The sequence below is a fragment of the Cololabis saira genome, chromosome 24, assembly GCF_033807715.1.
Source record: "Cololabis saira isolate AMF1-May2022 chromosome 24, fColSai1.1, whole genome shotgun sequence".
Taxonomy (NCBI): domain Eukaryota; kingdom Metazoa; phylum Chordata; class Actinopteri; order Beloniformes; family Belonidae; genus Cololabis; species Cololabis saira.
Genome location: NC_084610.1, coordinates 14,486,619 through 14,506,504, shown reverse-complemented (window position 1 = coordinate 14,506,504; position 19,886 = coordinate 14,486,619). Strand labels below are relative to the sequence as shown.

At 40.0% G+C, this 19,886-nt stretch overlaps 1 protein-coding gene across 1 annotated transcript in view; it reads left to right on the top strand.

Moving 5' to 3' along the window:
* The first annotated feature begins 2,331 nt into the window (after window positions 1–2,331).
* Window positions 2,332–19,886, top strand: part of cfap221 (cilia and flagella associated protein 221) — a 30,169-nt gene continuing 12,614 nt past the window's right edge. The window contains 16 exon segments of the mRNA XM_061715357.1: window positions 2,332–2,478; window positions 3,652–3,752; window positions 3,958–4,044; window positions 4,126–4,221; window positions 4,544–4,644; window positions 4,811–4,914; window positions 8,338–8,497; window positions 9,607–9,667; window positions 12,535–12,655; window positions 12,796–12,907; window positions 13,099–13,183; window positions 17,526–17,615; window positions 17,689–17,784; window positions 17,937–18,024; window positions 18,287–18,384; window positions 18,699–18,779. Of these exon segments, the coding sequence (XP_061571341.1) occupies window positions 2,349–2,478; window positions 3,652–3,752; window positions 3,958–4,044; window positions 4,126–4,221; window positions 4,544–4,644; window positions 4,811–4,914; window positions 8,338–8,497; window positions 9,607–9,667; window positions 12,535–12,655; window positions 12,796–12,907; window positions 13,099–13,183; window positions 17,526–17,615; window positions 17,689–17,784; window positions 17,937–18,024; window positions 18,287–18,384; window positions 18,699–18,779 (1,611 nt within the window). The 5' untranslated portion in view covers window positions 2,332–2,348.

The following is a 19,886-nucleotide window of genomic DNA, read 5'->3' as shown; positions in this document are numbered from 1 at the left end:
ATTGACATTAATATGTCCTTCAAGGACCTTCAAAACAAAATCATAATATGTATTCAAATGTACATAAAGTAAGATAATTGAGGTATTTACGCATTTATTGTTAATTTACGTGTTGGCTGATCTTTTTTTTAACTTTGTCATCCACATTTGAGTTAATATACATTGGTATTACAGAAAGCAGTATATCGCAAGGATTTTATTTTGAAGTCAAAACAAAGTTTCCAGTGATCAGATTCGCCCCTCGGACTCGTTCGGCCACGCCCCCCCTGACCGGTCCCGGCGTTGCTATGGAAACGTCAGCGTCCGGAGATCTTCATAACAACAAGACGACACACTTGTGTTACTACAAAGACAAGGAATCTGGTTAATATCTTTAGATAACTAAAAAAACAGCCGTTTTATGTCGGTAATATAAGTAAGTAGTCTGGTTACGGTTTAATTAAACATTTAATATGACGCCTTTGTTCAAGTTAACGCAAGTTATAAGGTAAAAACTACAACTTCCTTGCTAATGTTGCACATTCATTAGACATCTGCTTCAATTACTGTGGAGTCAAGGTAGAGGAGTTTAAATATATTTTCACAACAGTTCTGAAATACTTGTAACCAATGAGTTATATATACATTAGTTACTTCTTATTTTGTTCCAGGTTAACCAGTGTTTAACCAAAAAGTGATTGCCTGCCAGAATCTGATTTCTCCCCTGAAAATGGGTCTTTTTACCTGCCAAAAATTGATTGAAGGCCAAATACAATTAATGAAAGGTTGTTTCTACCTAAATATGATTTGATCTCATTCTTGAGCTTCATAATATAAATACTAGAGCTCACAGGGTTGCTTTTAACTCTTTTAAAGGACCATTACAACACAAAATAGGCATTTTCACCTGCCAAAAATTGATTGAAGGCCAAATACAGATAATGAAAAGTTGTTTCTGCCTAAATATGACTTGATCTCATTCTTGAGCTTCATAATCTGAAAATCTGACATTTTAGCACTGTCGTTCAGCTGCTGTGCGCGCTCCCGCGGCCACAAATCAGAAGAAATCAGATTCTGGCAGGCAATCACTTTTTGGCACAACACCTGTAACACATGTGCTTACTTTTTTTTCCCCAGGGTTCCTACGGGTGCTTGAAATCCTTGAAAGTGCTTGAATTTCAATGTTGTGTTTTCAAGGGCTGAAAAGTGCTTGAATTTTAGTTTAAGTGCTTGAAATTATAACTCTGTGTCTTTCACAAAATAGGGACCAGACTGTATAGTTTAGTTATTACAAGGATAAATAAAATCAGTAAGATGAAACAACTAGATGTTTACAGCACGATACAATGTACATAATTGTGATTAAAAAGTAGATGAGCAGATGAGCGTTTCAATTGTTGGAATTAAGTTATGGAATTTATTACATTATGATTTAAAGGGCTGTATAAACATATTTCAGTTTAAAAAGAAATTTAAAGAGAAAAAAATAGCAATGTATGGATGAAATAGTCAAAATTTATATTATATGCGTACGGAGACAGACAATCTATCTTTGATTTTTAGTTTTTCTTTCCTTGTGATATTAACTAAGTAATTGTGCAGACCATCTGTTATTATTGTTCAATTTTGTTTTGAGGGAGGGGCAGGTATAATAGGATTTTCTTCTTCCTGCTCCTTTCTGGTTATGGAATATGCTTTTGATTGTGTTGTTATTTTACTTGTTTGTTTCTTTTGTTTGCATATTTCCATGATCGGAATAAATTAAAATTAAAATTAAAAAGTGGAAAAAATAATTATGAGTATATATATTCCTGTAGATATTTTAACATACAGTACAAACAACAACAAAAGACAACATCGAGTTACAATGATATGTATCTAGGTCTGTGTGTGTAAATAATATAATGAAAGTAAATAAATAAATTAAAAATATTAATTTGAAAAAGAAATAGATAATTATCATATAGAGTGATATAATACATATAGCACAATATAATATAAAGTAATATATGTAATACTATAATAGCATATAATAATATAATAATATCTTAATATAACATAATATTTTTTACAATATAACATATAACAAAATGATATCACCATACTATAATATATAACAATATAACAATACTATAATATGACATCCCATGAGATCTCATAATATAATAATACACTATAAAACAATATATCACGATAATGCCAAGAATAATGATTAGAATTAGAATTGGTAATATATATATTGCAATGAGGGGCGTGGTCGGACCGGGGCATCCGGGAGTAACATGTCCTTACTAACAGCTGTCTCCTTGACTCTCCTCCAGCCTTCTGTGTTTTGGCTCATGAGTAGCCAGAGCGGACCTTTTGCCAGGATGGAGGTGGCCGTGCGTGGCCCGCAGGTCCTCTCAGAGCCCCGGAGGAGGGGGAGGCCTCTCCCCCTGAACCAGCTGGTGGAGGAGAGCAGGAGCAGAGGCAGCATCCCCGACCACCTGCTGCAATCCAGTACATACAGTCCCAACCGTTACTTCTGAAGTACTCCAGTTTGGGGGGGTCACTTGTTAGGGCCCGAGCACCTTCAGTGCGAAGGCCCTATTGTATCTGTAGGAATTTTTTCTTTCTTTCTTTCTTTCTTTCTTTCTTTCTTTCTTTCTTTCTTTCTTTCTTTCTTTCTTTCTTTCTTTCTTTCTTTCTTTCTTTCTTTCTTTCTTTCTTTCTTTCTTTCTTTCTTTCTTTCTTTCTTTCTTTCTTTCTTTCTTTCTTTCTTTCTTTCTTTCTTTCTTTCTTCTGACAAAAGGAGGACCTTTTTGCCCCCCTAAACGTGCCCAAAAAGTCACCAAATTTTGCATGCAAGACAGGCCTGGCGAAAAATGTGATATTTAATGGATTGTATTAATGGGCGTGGCAAAATGGCTCAACAGCCCCCCCGGAAAACTTTATGCCTCAAGCCCCACAATACGGTTTGACGTACATGCACGAAAATCGGTACACACCTGTATCATGTCGCAACTTAAAGAAAAGTCTCTTGGCGCCATGGCCGAAACCGAACAGGAAGTCGGCCATTTTGAATTAATCGCGTAATTTTGGAGCAATTTATGCCATTCCTTCGACAGTTAATATGGCCCGAACCGTAACGTGCCCCCAAGTGTGTTATACATCAAAATGTGCGTCTCCATCCTCCGACTAAGCGCATTACTTTTCTCTTTCAAAAGTGTTACCGTGGCGACGCTAGACGCCAAAAAGCGCACCACCCCTTCATCTGATTGGTCCATATTTGATAGTTCCCCAAAAGGCACCAAATTTGGCATGCAAGCCAGGCCTGGCGATAAATTTGATATTTCATGGTTTGCATTAATAGGGGTGGCAAAATGGCTCAACAGCGCCCCCTAGAAAACTTTTATCTGCCATAACATTTGAATGGTTTGACACAAAGAGTTGTGGGTGGTGTCATCGGACTCGGTATTGAGTCCTTGACCATAATTGGTGAAAATTAGCCCCGCCCCTTCTTCTGATTGGTTGTCCCTATTTTCTGTTATAACTTTTGAATGGTTTGACATAGAGAGTCGTGGGTGGTGTCATTTCTGATATGCTTATGGGGGACGGTGGCCGTGAGTGCGAGGGCCCGTTCATCGCTGCTTGCAGCTTTAATTTATGTTTGTTGTCTTATTTTTCTTTCAGAAATCTATGCCAAACTGAAAAGTAACAGCCAGATTGAAGTGGAGCCCTCAGAGCTTCACTTCAGTGGGTTTGAGCTTGGAAAGAATGACATGAAGACCCTGGTGAGGAAACAGAGCTTCTCCATCACTTCAACTTCAGTATCTAAGACATTCTTCTCATGTTATTTCCTTCAAGATTACATTTGTGGTCCAGTGATTGTGGACTGAGTTTAGTTCTTACATACGTGATTGAAGCTTTAGGAATACACATTTGAAACAGTTTGATGGAAATAAATGATTTATTTTCTCCTCTCTTCCTCTCCATCAGAAACTAATCAACATCTCATCAGATGTTGTAAATATGCATATCATTCCAACTCAAACCAAGTACTTCCAAACCACTTACACCAAAAAGGTATCTGCTGACCTCAGTCTTAGGTTTGTCTAAAAGTGCAGTCAGCTGTTCCTCACGATTCATCCGTCTGTTTTTGTCCAGGATCGACTCCTCCCAGGCCTCGCCTACACCCTGAAGGTCAGAATCTGTCCGGATGAGTGGCGCTACTTCTACGACTGCATTCGCATCCACTGCGAGGTTTGGTCTCCTCAGTTTTTATACCATCGTGGTTTTTCTTTTACCAACATTACAAGTTTAACACCTTAAAGTTTCAGATTCAGGCTTTTAGTTTTAGCTTTTACTAAAACCAAATACGTAAGGATACGTAAAGTGTGTCTTGTTTTGCATTTCATGGAGATTTTGTAAACATTTAAACAACATCTAGGAACACTTTTTAGCCGCTGTCACATAAATCAATAACACATCCCCATGTTCTGAGACCTGTGTTCTCTTCACGCTTCTTCTCCCCTCACATGTTTTGCCTGTCTTGTTCATTCAACCCACCTTGGCTCTTTCTAAGGGAGAAGAGAACCTGTTAGTTCCAGTTCATGCTTACCCTGTCATCGATGACCTGCACATCCCTCCCCGTATTGACCTGTCAGCCGTACCGCTCGGACAAAGGTGTGTGTTGGGGATCCGTGAGTGTTTTTTTGACCTTCTATGTGCCCAAAGTCTCTTCTGTCTCTTTGCATTCTTCAGTAAAACCAACTGCGCTTCCTTTCACACATTGGTGTCAAATTATAAAGAGAGAAATGTCTTTTTTTCCCCTTTTATCCCCCGTCTCCAGTGTTTCCCACACGATTCCTCTGAGATGCAGCAGCCCCATTGACTTTGAGTTTCAGTTGAAAGTTATTGAGCCACATGAAGCCTTTTCCATCCATCCAGTCACAGGTAAGGACTTAAATCCATCAACTGATAACTTACATAAATACAAAGGGGTCATCTTTTATCCTGAAACGTCATTCTACTTGGTTAAATACATTTATTTAGTTGTGGTTCTCATTTATCCTACCGGACACCCCCCCCCAAAAAAAGTAATTCCGCAATGCTTTTTCAAATCCTCAGAAGAAGTGCGCTGTGTATTACATAAACCATTATAGGACTTGAAGAATGGCTCCAGTTTCCACTCAGTGACATAAAGCAGTATTCATGGTCTGGAAAGCATCATAACAGATGGCGGAAAACAGCACTTGGGGTCTGGATTACAGCTGGCTTAGCTCCTGGAATGAGAACAAGAGTTACAAATGAGTGTCTCGTTTTGGAAATGGCCTCATGTGCTTCCGGCTTTCTGCTTGTACAAGAAACAGCAGCACTTTCCAACGTACGGACGTAAACAGTTATGGTTTGAGATTATAGGTCAACAAACATTGAAGGGGTTTAAGCAGATAAATGGAGTCCAATAAAACAAATGAGACACAGATATTGAAGTTTATTTTTTAAGGATAAAAGGAGCCGACACTACATAGTTATGAGCAGTGAAAGTGTTTTGAGTTAGTCAAGTTGGAGTTGGTGTGCTTGTTGGTAGATGTACTTCCTTACCTGAACAAATGAAACAAGAGTAGTTGAGACTGTTGTTCCCTCCCTAGAAGTTATTGACGACAAGAGTGTGTAATAGTCAGTGTGGTCATCGAAGTGATCAAGGGTAGGGGTGGCAATCGAGAACTGGTTCTTGTTCAGAACCAGTTCCCAGTGTTCCAATTCCTTGGAATTGTTTGCAAATTTTGGAAACAATCACACGCACGTTGCGTAGCTTATGCACATAGCGTAGTATCTTGCGTAAGCTAGCAGTCAATAGTAAAAATGGCGCCCAAGTGAAAAAAAACGCCCGAAAGTCTGGTTACATAGTTACAGAGTAAATACTACGAACACGCAGAAACATTTGCAGATCCTCCACCCCATCTGAGAGGGTGTTCTGCACTGCTGGAGACACCAGTCCTGAAAGATCACCTATCCTTCCTGAAAAAGCAGATATGCTTATTTTTTTGCTAAAGAATTGTTAATTCCTCGTAGCTGACGGTTGCAGATTTGCAGTTTCATTGGATTTGACTTGATTGTATTTGTCACTGGCTGATGTAGTTTTATTTCAGCCAGTGCTCAGTTCATATATCCTTTTTAAAAGGAGAATTTTAATTTCTATTAGAAAAATGTTGGACATTCTCATGGAATTGCCACAGAATCATTTATGTTGTATTTTGTTAATTTGTACAGAATAATATTTATTTTATTATTATTCAAATTTTATATTGGTGATGCTAATCATCCCTTTGTTGTCCTTTTTTTCCAAATGACAATCGATAAAGAACTGAATCGTTAAGAAGAATCGAAAATGGAATTGGAATTGTAAAAATCTTATCAATTCCCATCCCTAATCAAGGGTAATTTCTAAGATTTATAATGTTAATATTCATGGGTCCAACGTTGGCAGGAGGGTGATGAACAGTGATGCATGTACGGGTCTGCCGGGAGAAACCAGCCGCCCGTCTGCTAAAGATCACGAGGCCGAGCAGAAGGCTGCTTGAAAAATGTTTTGTGGTTTAAATGACCTGCTTTTGTTTTAAATAAGAAACACTGCAGCAGCAAAAGTTACTTCAAAGTGATAAAAATAGAGCTGATGAAGAAAAAAAAGGAGTTGATAAAAACTCCTGTGAGTAGAGACGGATGAGGAGGAAAACACGAGAAGGGATGGAGCACATCGATCCACTAACTGGGGCTCGACTTTAATATTTGCTCCCGTTATAAGCACGGCAGATGGTCTGAAATGACAAAAATTACTCCCTGATAATGTTTTTATTTATTCATTTTTCGCACAATATCAAAATTTCCTGCATAATTTTCATTTTTTCCACTTCAGTTTAATGCTTTCCCAAATCTGCAAATGGATGTAAAATGATAAAATGGCTTTTCATCCATCCATCCATCCATCCATCCATCCATCCATCCATCCATCCATCCATCCATCCATCCATCCATCCATCCATCCATCCATCCATCCATCCATCCATCCATCCATCCATCCATACTGAAGTTACTCCAGATATGTTGAGATCAATATTCTGTCCAGGAAAACTTCTACAAGTTGATTGGTTGGGGATCAAACCGCTGACATCTGGGAGGACTGCGGCTTCTCCACCCGCTCATGCAGGACCTTTTCATCAACTCTTTCACTACTTGATTGCCTCATACATTTTTAGTTTACAGCCGTTTCTCTCCCAAACCCAGAACCTGCCAGTGGATCTGAAGTGCATGTTTCCGTATGAATGAATGAATAAATAATGATAATAATGATCGCCTCACTCATCATGCTCGAAAAATAGTTTAAACAGGGGAAAATGTCCCCAAGTTCATTTTTTATTCTACGTGACTTATTTAAATACCAAAAATAAACTGTAAAAAGAGCTGCAAAAATAAATACATAAATAAATCAAAACACCTGAGAAGCCATGAGTGACTCAGCAACACTCACATGAAGGAAATTCATTGATCATTTGCACACAGCACAGACATAATAACATGTTTTCAGGAGGTGCAGTTTGGCTGAAAGAGAAAACATGATGTTTATAAGCTGTTGGAATAAGGATTCGGGTCCAGACAGTTTTATAAATCAGTCTTAGGAGGATGCTGAAGGAAGAAGAAGAGATCCATGTCTTCCTTCCATCCATTCTCCTTCACGTCTCCGTCACCACAGATGTTGCACCTGCCACACTAATTTACATCCGCACGGATGGTGTAAAGGTGTGATGGTGAAATATCTTGCAAGAGTTGACGTGCAAACGAGAAATAAATCATCCAGCTCACACTGAAAGAATGTTATTTTGAAATATCTGCAGCAATCGAACCCTCTCTTCTTTGGACCAAATTAAGAAACATCCTTAGTTACGGTTAAAGTTTAATAATGTGTTGTTTTTTTTTTCATTTTGGTTCTTTGTGCAAATGTGTAAGTTTTGTCAATTTCTTTAGCTACATGTTGTAATTTAATATTGGTGATTTTTTTTCAGGATATTCGTATTAATTTATGATTTTTTTAATTGGAACTATTTATTTATCAATGTCAACTATCTTTTGCATCTGTATCCTTCTTTTTCTTTGCATTAAACAAATAAATGTGCCTTTTACTACTTCCTAGCACCTTTTTGTTCCCCTCTGTATTTAAAAAATAACTTTAAATGTTTACCCAGCAGAGGGGTTCATCTGTTTCTCTGTTGTTTATGGAAACTTGCTTCAGGTTTCCCTCTCGGGTCCAACCAGTTCCAGGTTGTCAGGGGTAACTTGTGATATTTGGACCTAACTGTCGTTTTTTCTGTCCTGCTTTTCCAGGGGTGATAGCGGCCAGCCGTGACGCAGAGATCACCGTGACCTTCACTCCTCTTCGCTACGAGACGTGTCAGGTCACCTTCCGGCTGGTCGTCTCCCAGTTCATCACCAGGCCGTACCTGATCACCGTCACCGGGAGCTCGGCGCCTCACCTGGCCCTCAGGTAGCAGACCAGGCGGCTTTTTCTCAAAGTGTTTTTATAGGGCTGTCAAACCATTAATTTTTTAATCGCGATTAATCGCATGTTGTCCATAGTTAACTCGCAATTAATTGCACATTTCTTTGCACATTTCTTTGCACATTTCTTTTACACATTTTTTACTGTTCTAAATTACCTTAAGGTATTTTTTCAACAACATGAGAAAGGGCAAATATGCTTGCTTCATGCCAATGTTTATTCAACTTTCCACAAAAAAAAAGCTTTTGACCTGAATGTAACATTCCTTCATAAATGCAAACACAATGTAGTCCCCAACTTTACACTTGTAAAGACTAACTTAAGTTTTTTTAAGCAGCTCAATGTAAAACAATGAACCATATGCATCACAAACATTGTACAAGAAGTGCATTGGTCAGTAAAATGTTCCATGTAATTATGTCTAACCTCATATGGAGGAAAATATAAGACTAAAAAAATATCCCCTTCTCCTAAGTGGGATCAAAACGCCTTTTTTACAAGCTGCTGTCCAGCGTTGTCTGCTTTTGACAAAGGGGGGGGGGGGGTCGCTCTCTGCATCGGTCGTGTGTTTGGCTCGCAAGTGGTATTTGAGACTCGACGTACTTTGATGGTAATTCATTTCAAATCGACAGTAGATGCAAATAACTTTGGTCTTGTCCAGCGAACCAGCGAAGTGAACTTGCCGTTCAAAAGTCCCTTTTCATTCTCCATCGTTCCTCGCTTTTCCAAAAAGTTCACGCAGTAGTCCACCATACTTTTCCTCAGGCTACGGGTGCCGTCGACCGCCAGAAATTATAGAATGCGCGTTTTAGCTTTTTTATATCCTGTGCGTTAATCGTGCGTTAAAAAAATTGTCGACGTCAAGTTTGTAACTTTGACAGCCCTACTTTTTTCTAAAACAAAAACCCAAGATATCAGTGTTGATGAAATGATTTGTTTTAGTTCACCATCCTCCTCTCACTATGTTATCTTATCTTTCCACATGAGCTCATCCTCATCCTGCTGCTTTTCCTCGTTCCTCAACAAGTTCACGACCTTTCTGCTCAGTGTTCAGCTGAAACTATTGACATGTTTCCAGGTTAATTCTCTACCAGAGTGCTTAACGTCGACTTCACACCCTCGGGAAAGGGCTGTCTGGGCGAACTACCAGCCCAAGTAGTCGTGGGGAAGGCACATATTCCGATGAGCTGTGCAGGAAACGGCCGTGTGCACTGATGAGAAGATCTCATTTATTTCTCCAACTAGCATAAAAACCTAATGTTTAATTCTGTTCCCATGAGAGTGAGGGTGCCATCCATCACACAGCAGCAGCTCCTTCCACCGCACTGTCTGCTGTTATCTCAGCCAAAAGTTAATAATTCATGAAAATAACTTGGTTGCTGGCGCACCGATATCATGATAGATATGCTTCGCAATGAATATTTAGCATATAAAACACTCACCCTGTTTGTTGTTTCCCCACAGTGGGACCAAATAAAAGATGAGATATGTGCATGTGGAAGATTAAAAAAATGTTTTTCCCCCCTGAACCAGGCTCTGCTCGTCCCAGAGCGACCCACCTGACACAGATAGTGGCCTTTCTTCCAATGAAACGATGATTATCGGCCTAATACCTTAATGACTTTCCATTTTCCATCCCTATAATCCATTTGCTGTCTAATAGAGACACCATGTAATAAAATCCTTACATAAATCTTGTGGACACGGCGTCAGAGATGTGCTGACTGGCCTCTGTGGTGATTTAAGGCGTTATTAAATCAGTTTGTTGTAAAGGTTTACAGTATCAAACTTTAGCGAGTGATGTTTTGTGTTCATGTTTATGAAAGAGGATGTCACCCATCCAAAAACTTCAGCACTCGTCCCGTAGAAGCGCCCACTCCTCTGCTGTGAGAACTCATGCCGAGGGTTTCTGGGGTAAACATGAACCCATCCCCCACAACCCTTACTTAAAGTCGGCCCTGGCCTTGTCCTGGTCGCTCCTGCACACATTTAAATGGCTGTGAAAGGGCAGCGGCACCAAACTCACTTCACAAGAGTGAAGTCTGGCTACCAAAGAAGTAATATTTACTATTTACACACTGATCAACAGTTAGGACAGACAGGGCCGGCCCAAGCCTCCGCGGGGCCCTAAGCAAAATGTGATTTTGGGGTCCTCTATTACTGCCAATAATACTGATTATTGATCATTCACACACCCACTATAAACGTATTTTATGTTCTTCCCTGTCATTACAAATACACTAAAAAACTAGATGTAAGAACTTTTTGTTGTAGTTAGATTGTAATCCACAGTGATTAAGACCATGGAAGCAGACAACAGATGAACAAACTTGCATAAAAATCTTTCAATCAATATTGAGCAAAGTCAGCAACTGCCCCTACTGGCCACACAGAGAAGCAACAGATAAAAGGTGAAAGAGCTGCACAGTTGCAGCAGTGTTGTTTCCATCATCCTATTGTCAGCCTGGCATGTTTTTACCCATCTATGGTTTTTAATCTGAAATGGGAGCAAATTCAGCTACAAGAGCGGCCTGGGCTTGATTTACACTTAAAGGAGCATGAGGCAGGATTGAGGCAGGATTTATGAAAAAAATGCGTATAAGTTTTACGTTTTCTAGTAATAATGTCAGATGAAGCGTTCCAAACCAAAAAGAATAAGCCCTCTAGTGTATCTCTCCGTTGCCTTGAACAGGCTGTGTGCTGCAAAATGTGCTGCAATTCGGAGGCCAAATTTCCCGCGCTGTCCTGCGGATGTGACGTCAAATGACGCTGCATGCGCGTTCTCCCCGTTCTCCCGTGCCGGCTTCGCTGTTGGCTGCAGTACCCCCAACGGCCGTCGTGGTGAAGGGTGGTGCTAGAGAGTCTCATTTCTTAAAAGGAGCCTCATGCTCCTTTAATATTTAAAGTGATACAGTACTAAGTGTGATACTGAGTGTCATCTACAGTGTAGGCCTACTAAAAGAAACAGAATAATCCAATAGATCATTTATAAATCATTTACTGTAAACACGTTATCTACTTTATTTTTGGTTTTAAATAAACTGCAACAGAAATGTGCAACAACAATTTGAAGTTTACTCTAGTCTGTTAACATAATATTGTTTACGTAATAATATTAATTATTGTGTTTTTGTACAATAACATACCTTTGATAATGTATGAATCATCACTCACACATAAAAAAATAATATATATATATATATATATATATATATATATATATATATATATATATATATATATATATATATATATATATATATATATATATATATTTATTTATTTATTTATTTTTTTACTCTTGGGGGGCCCCTAGTGGTCACGGGGCCCTAAGCAGCCGCTTAGTTCGCTTATGCTTATGCTATCCAAATGAATGGGAGTGACTGGAAGTGTGTGAACTATTTACTACCATTTAAACTTCAAAAAAAGGGCCATCCAGCATATTAGAGCTTGTTTACATTTGGTCAAATGTATTCAACAAAATTAAAGCAATAATTAACACATATGTTGACAATGTTTACCTTTAAAACCACATTTTATTTGATAGTTTTAAAGCTAAATGGCATTTCTGCTGGTTAGGGCTTGTTCTGTGTTACGTACAGATGAGTTGAGGGTGATTCTTAGGTGTTACAATTTGATCGTATGCTTCTCTATTTCTTCATCTTTCTGGATAAAAGTCAGCTGGAAAAGGAGCCCGAACACCGAGGACCTCCACCTGCCGTCCCAGCACCTCCTCGATGTAAAAGCAGATCAAGGTTGAGCAGATTAGAGGTTTGTTAGGAATCATGCACTTGCTCCACCCTGCGACTTGAAGTACTGTCAGTAATCCAGCTCTGAATGTGTTTACACTTAGTTTCTGACCAACATTGATCTATTTTTGCATAACTTTAGCAAAAAACACAACTAAAGATTGGTTGGTGCCCTTTTCTTTTCCAGTTGTACTTTTTTTAACAACTGTAACATCAAAGTAACACATTGATGTTTTTACAAGCATCCTGGTTAACTCTGTAACCCTCGTCCAGAGACCCAGGGGAGACGTTCAGCTGGGACCGGCACCCTCGCTGGACATGTGCACCCCTGCAGGGGTGGCCAAGATGCTCATCAAGGACATGAACAAACTCACCTCAAAAGACCTGAAGAGAGGTAGATCCACGCCGGAGACAAGCAGGCGCTCATCAAACGGGATTTTGTACTTCAGCAATCTTTTTTCTTTTGACATCCTTGAAATGATAACTGATTATTTCACGTCTCTTATCTGGGGGTTATCCGCCGCCCAACTTCAGCCTTATGTGGCGGGAGCGTGGCCGGACTGCAAAGCAGGCAGATGAAAGAGGCGCTCTTCATCAAAAAGGTCAATCAGGCTGCGAGGGAGGAACAAGCCAAACACCTTAATTGGTAGGTTTAACTAAAATGTCCAACGTTTGACTGCCTTCAGGTTTGAGCCACTACTGAAGTGTTACAGATAAACCAGGAAGAGAGAGAGACAGAAATGAAAGCAGTCAAAAAAATCAAAGTAAATCCCAGCACGTGAACAACTGTGATTTAATTCATGATTTAATCAACGCATGCATGTGTTTCGGTTCCAGGAAAGTTGAGGGTATGGAGCCAATGTCGGAGCAAACCAGGAGGGCCATAGTGGCAGAGAGAGAGATTCATCGGCATCAGTACGAGGTAAGACTTTTCATTCAAGTCTAACAATGTAAAGATCTGAGAGCTGTGGATGTTTAAATGATCCTGGCCTGTCTGATCGGAAATAAAGACAATTAACAATTATTCACATAATTTTATTTGTGCGTTACTAAAGCATCCACCTGCTTAAAAGGTTTTACAGACAAATTATAATTTTGGCATAATGATCATGATTGTACTGTATATATGAAGCTGAAGGACTTTATGAAGGCTGATATTGATCTAGACATCTGATCAATAACCTATAAATAGTTCCTTTCAGCACTGTTGCAGTGGTCATGATTAGAAATGGCTGCAAAGGTCATTTCAATGAAGGCGGTGAGTGGGGCCATTAGCATTTTAAAGTTCAGTTCATGTCGTGTTCATGTCTTTCCTCCCCGATTCTCCAGAGAGGGCAGACAATACTGGTGCAGACTTTTAAATACAGTTAATCACTCAAGACCATAGAAGAGCCTATAGCTTTTTATTCAGAAATGTTTTATTGATTGTATCTAACAATTCTTTCTTTTAGGTTGACTATTTTTACAACATTCCAGGGACAGCGGATGCAAAATAGCCTTTTTGGCTAATTCCGGCACATTTTACATTGGTTTAAATGTGTTATTAATGTGCATTGTCCCTGCAATCTAAACCTTTAAATAAATAAATAAATAAGATGGTACAAATATGGACAAAGCATGTAAACAAAATGTAACAGGGAAACTGAAATGTACGGAAGAGTATTAGGGGCCAGGCAGGAGAAAAATAAAAATAATATTTTAGAGGAGGAATATTTTTATTTCATTATGCAAAAAGTCGAAATGTTGAGAGAAAAGTTGAAATGTCGAGAATAATCTTGAAATACAATTTCGATAAAAAAGTCGAAATGTATTTCAACTTTATTCTCGAAATATCAACTTTATTCACAAAATTTCGACTTTATTCACGAAATTTCGACTTTATTCTTTAAGTTGTATTTCAACATTAATCTCGACATTTCAACTTTATTTCTTGAAGTGCACAATAAAAAAAATCTTCCCCTCTTAAATATTTTTTTCCCTGCATGGCCCTAATACTCTTCCGTAGAAATGGAAATGGAAAGTTTTTCAAATGAAATTGATGCCGCAGGGTTTAAGGTAGTTTTGACAGTTTCCAACTCTCTAATGAAGCTAACTGTGCTTTGAAGGCACGTTTTCAGTGTAACAATGTGAAGTATTTCCCGTGAGTAATCAATAAGTTCATCCCATACACCCGCCTTCTAAGCTAGGATGAACTCAGTATTATATAAGCTCCTCTTCCTCAGAGATCCTGGATTTCTTTATCCCACTTTCGTGCAGAAACTCTCCGTTAGCTGAAGCCCAAGGTTTGGCCTCACCCAAACAAAACGTAGGCTACATCTACATCCATCTGTGACTCTGTTTTTAGCAGCATTCATTATATTTCTTTCATTCGCGTTTTGCTGTTATTCCACCTTAAGTTTTGGACCCCTCAGCATTTATCCGTCGGGTTCGGACGAATAAAGGCCCACGGTGAACTCACTTCAACGTGGCTTTTGCCAGAGGGCTTGGTGATTACTCACCGCTGCAGTCTCCCAGGGCACCCTGATGTCTTTACTCGGCTGTGATGCTGTCATCCACGCAGGGATGACAGCATCATTAAAAAAGAAGAAGAAATGATCAGTTTTTATTGATTTACTGTGGAAGAAGAGCAGACTCAGTCAGAGACATCAGTTCTGAAAAATGATCGTGTTTGAGTATAAACAGAGGGGTTGTTTGAATAGTTGACAGAACTCTCACAGACACTTAACAGCACTTCCTCCCTCAGCGCTTTGTTTACAGTACACACACACACACACACACACACACACACACACACGGCCTCCCTTTTACAGCCTCATATCATCTTACTTCAGTATTTTATTGGGAACTATTTTTTTATGACAGCATGAGCTATCAAAGTTTTCTATAGGTCCCATCTGGAGTCTCTACCGAAGGCCACAACTAGAAAAATACGGATAAATAAAATAACTTCTTCTGCAGAGTGATGTAGTTCACGGCTTTGCAACCTTTTCATCAGTCTGTGAGACGGGGAAGTTTGTTTCTCCCTGAATGAAGCCACTTCTCTTCCTGAGATAAAGAGAACATTTCTTCTCCGGCCAAATGACCTCAAATGACTCCGGTTATACAAGAAAACGTTTAGAAATATTTGATTTCCATTGGCCTTGTGAGAGCAACGCTGCTACGCTTTCAGCGAACTCCTCTCTATAACGGTAAAAATGTACATGCAGCTTTCATTTGTGGACAAACCTTTTGTCCAGAAGATGTATGGCTGAGTCGAATGATGGCAGTGAGTCTGTCCGTGCTTGTGGAGAAGATACAGGCACAGAAGAAGAAGTTAGAAAAATATAAAAAGCCTTTATTATAAAGGCTTTTTATATTTTTCTAACTTCTTGAGTTCCTCGGTTTTTCTAAATTGTTTTTCAATCTTTTGGATCCCCTTGCCGAAGAGCACCTGAAGTATACTTTTTGTACACCCAGCAGCACTCCATGCGTTTGTAGTTCCACTTACAGCTGAATCACTGTTGACTTCATGTACAAGTCGTGCACCAAGCCTTTTTAGACACGTTCAGCTAAAGCTAATTAGAGATATCTTGAAACCTGAAAGTTCCTGTTTTGTAATTAGAGTTCCTGTTTTACTGAGAAAGATATCTGCTGTCACAACGTGTTAGAAACTGAGCCCATGAACAATAAATAAACACAAAAAGATGTTTCAGACACTTAAGGTGCACATTCGACTCGCTGGTTTTTCATTAATCTATATCAGATCATCTAAAGTCATTCAGAGATATTATTAACACTTCCTGCATATACTTTTTATTATTCATGGAAAGCTTGCGTTTGGCGTTTACGTGGACGTTTCATCCACCAATCAGTGAACAAACGTCTCAGGGCTGCAGGGTGAGCTGGGTCTGACCGTAACCTTCCATGCGGGTCAACGGCGTCTGGTTGACATTTGAAACATACTGTAACATCAGCAAAATATGGGCAGCAGGCTCCTCCCCCTCCTTCCTCCACGCCATGCGTTGCAGCCCCATCGCTCCCCCTGTTGGTGACCGGCCGGAGCAATCCAGCACATCCGCTTTGCTACCACAGAAATCACAGCCCAAATCACGTTAGTTACAGTTCAGGTAGAGCGTTGTTTTGACTTTACACACACACACAGTTACACAGACATGCACACCCGCTCACTCACCTACATACTCACTCTGCAGCTTTGGGGGACAGATAATTGCAGTAGTCTAGTCTTGATTCAGTCTCAGGGACCTGAAATGGTTGCTGTTTATGTCTCTGCCTGTTCTTGTGTCTGTTTGTTTGTTTTCTCTCTTACAGATTTCAAAGGCTTGTGGCACATTTCCCTGTGTTTTTCTCGTTTTAGACTAGCAGCGGATGCCACCCCTCAACCCCCCCCCTTCACCTTTAAAAAAACAAAAAAAAACATATATATATACTTTAAATAAATATATATAATATATTCAAATATATATGATATTTATTATATATAAAAAATACATATATATGCCTTAGTTTTTTACCAACTTGGTATTAATTTACAACCGCTATTCAGACTGCAAAAAAAAGCAATTAGGATACTTCACAATGTGGGTTAAGGATCACACAAACACACTGTTTTAAAAGTCGCATGTGTTGAAATTCTGGGACATTGTCAAACTAAAAACTCTACAAATCATATTCAAAGCGAGAACTGATTCACTTTCAGGCAATTTACAGAAAATGTTTTGTGACAGGGAGGGGGGTTATAATTTAAGAGGAAAATGTAATTTAAAAAAACAATGTGTTCATTCTAAAAGGAAGAGCATGTGTATCTCAGTTGTTGGAGTGGATCTATGGAATGGGTTGGGTGAAGGGTTGAAGCAATGTACAAATATAAATCAATATAAAAAACGGTACAAAAAGGAAGTTCTGGGAAGTTATTTGATTGAGGAGTTATGTTAAGGAAAGTTTGTGTTTGTTAGCTGGTTAGGTGCACAACTAATGGGAAAATCGGTAACCTAATAGGTAAATTAGCAGCTATTTATTATTAATACTTATATTTAATTTATAATAAAGGTAACAAAGGGGCAGAGTTAAATAAGTTTTACTTCTACCTGCTCCTTTTCAGACACTCAGACAATCAATCCATCAATCAACCATTAATATATATGCAGACAACAAAAATTAAATAAAGAAAATCACGACCGATGACGCTGTAAATGAAAGGTTCTGGGGACAAAAGCGGTTCTGTAACGTGTCACCTCTGCAAGTAACGCTAACCGGGGGTTTTTCAGGTTACACGAGGAGATGTGAGGCAGGATGAACACTTTGCTGATGGACAAACACAACTTTCCTCCAGACGGCTGCGTCGTGTTGCAGGACAGGTCCGTCTCACACCTCGTTCATTTGAATACTTGTATAATGTTCAGATTATGATGTGTTTCCAACCTTCCCCAGACCTCCGAGGGGTCGCCGTGCTTCCAGCTCCTCACCAGTAACCAGTCGGACGAGACCAAGCGGCCCCTCAGACTGTTCCAGCAGGCCGCACGCAAGGTACACGTGTCCGAGTCCTGGAGAGGTGCCCGGTTATCAGAGGGCACTTGTTTGTTTTCTATCGGTGCGACTGGCAGTGCCCTCTCTGCTGACACTTACGAGACGAGCAGCTGTTGCGTGTTACGATCCCGTCCCTCCCCTGTCCCCTCCAGGTGGTGATCCAGTGTCGCTTGAAGCGGAGACTGGCCTGTATAAAGAGGCTGGCTGAGACCTGGAGGACCCGGACTTCTGCACCTGAAGGTTCTGATTCTCATGTGATCATGATCTTTAGAAGGAAATCACTTTGACATGTTAATAAAGCACAACAGTATAAAACTGACATTATTCCATTAAATCTATTCCCTTCTAATGATTATGGGGTCTTTAGAGCCTACAGATATGCCACAGATAGACGTGTGGTGTGTGTGTGTGTGTGTTACTGTGTGTGTACTGTGAGTAACTGTGTAGAAATTAATTTTCCTTAATCTTCCTCGTTGTGTCACCTGCTTCATGCTCGCTGCAGTGGAGGAGGAGGAGGAGTCGTCATGTGACCTGCAAATCTCTCCCGACAAAGTCTTCCCATCATCCTTTCCCATTTTCTCCTACGAGGAAGAGCTTTTAGTGAGTAAAAGCAAACTGTGCGTAAAATGCATGAAACCCCATCCTGTGAGACTTATTTACAACTTTTATCTTCTATGAAAGCATTTCAAAGTGAAATCTTCCCTCACCCGATTGGGCGGTGCCAACAGTGTTCACGTGAAGCGATTCGCATCCATTATTCCCATGAAAGTCCTCTTTGATCCAGCCGTGGAATCACAGCGGAGGCTCGGTTTAACTCTCTGATTATATCTCTCATGCTTCAGACGCCCTGCAGAGAGGAGAACCTCCGCGTTCAGCCCAACAAACACTTCCATTTGTCTTCTTGATATTTCCAGGCTCCCAGTAATTTGGCGGCGGTGGCTGTAGATCCCGTCGATGTGATCGTGACAACCCACGTTCCTTTCTTCAAGCTTCAAGTAGGTATTTACGCCAGGACCTGCTTTTCTGAGAGCTTGTACCCGGTAGCTATGGGATGATGAAAAACCAGCTCTCAGGAGCTGTATCTGCGTCATCCTGTACAGGCCGCAGGGGGTTGTAGCCTCTCGCAGGCCAGACTTGTGAAGGGGGCGCAAACACCTGCAGGTTTCCACTCCATCACGGAGACAGACAGACATATGTGCTCCCACCCAGAGCAGGAGCAGAGAAAGACCCGGCGTGCACGGCTTCAGCCTGCAGAGCCGTCATATTCAAGCCCCCTCATCATATCAGCATCTGCTTCATCTTGCTCCGTTTCCTTTCCCGTTAATGAGCTCAGGACCTCTTCTCTTTTTTTCTTCAAAATCATCGTTTAAAGCAGAAAATGCCCCACATTTTTACGTCAGCATTAACATTCAGAAATATCCACCACAGCCAAGGGGGAACTAGCTAAATGAGTTATTAGATTCAGTACAATTAACATTAATAGAATTCAAATATTGAACGTTACGGAAGAGTATTAGGGCCATGCAGGGGAACAAATATTTGAGAGGGGAAGATTTTTTTTTTATTGTGCACTTCGAGAAAGAAGTCATAATGTCGAGAATGTTTTCAACATTTCAACATTATTCTCGACATTTCGACTTTTTTCTCAACATTTCGACTTTTTTCTCGAAATTGTACTTTAACATTAATCTTGACATTTCGACTTTTTTCTGGAAATTTCGACTTTTTTCTTGAAGTGCATAATGAAAAAAAAATCTTCCTCCCCTAAAATATTATTTCTATTTTTCTCCTGCCTGGCCTTTGCGTTTGGCGTCCGTTCACGTCCGTTCTCCTGCACCACCAACTGCAACGTCGCTCGCGTAGTGCGCGAGGAGAGCGCGTAGTACCAGCGGTGACCGATAGGGGGCAGTAAGCAGAGCAACATTTGGAAAAGTGATTAAATATTCAGTAGCAGCAGTAGCAGTAGCAGATTAGAACAACAAACAAGTTTACATGACACCATTGGATGAAGAGGAGATTAAAACATTGCTTTGGTTGCGATCTCGGCAAAGGAAACGGCGCCAGCGACCTCTGCGTCGTCACTTGTGGTCAGCTGGTATCTG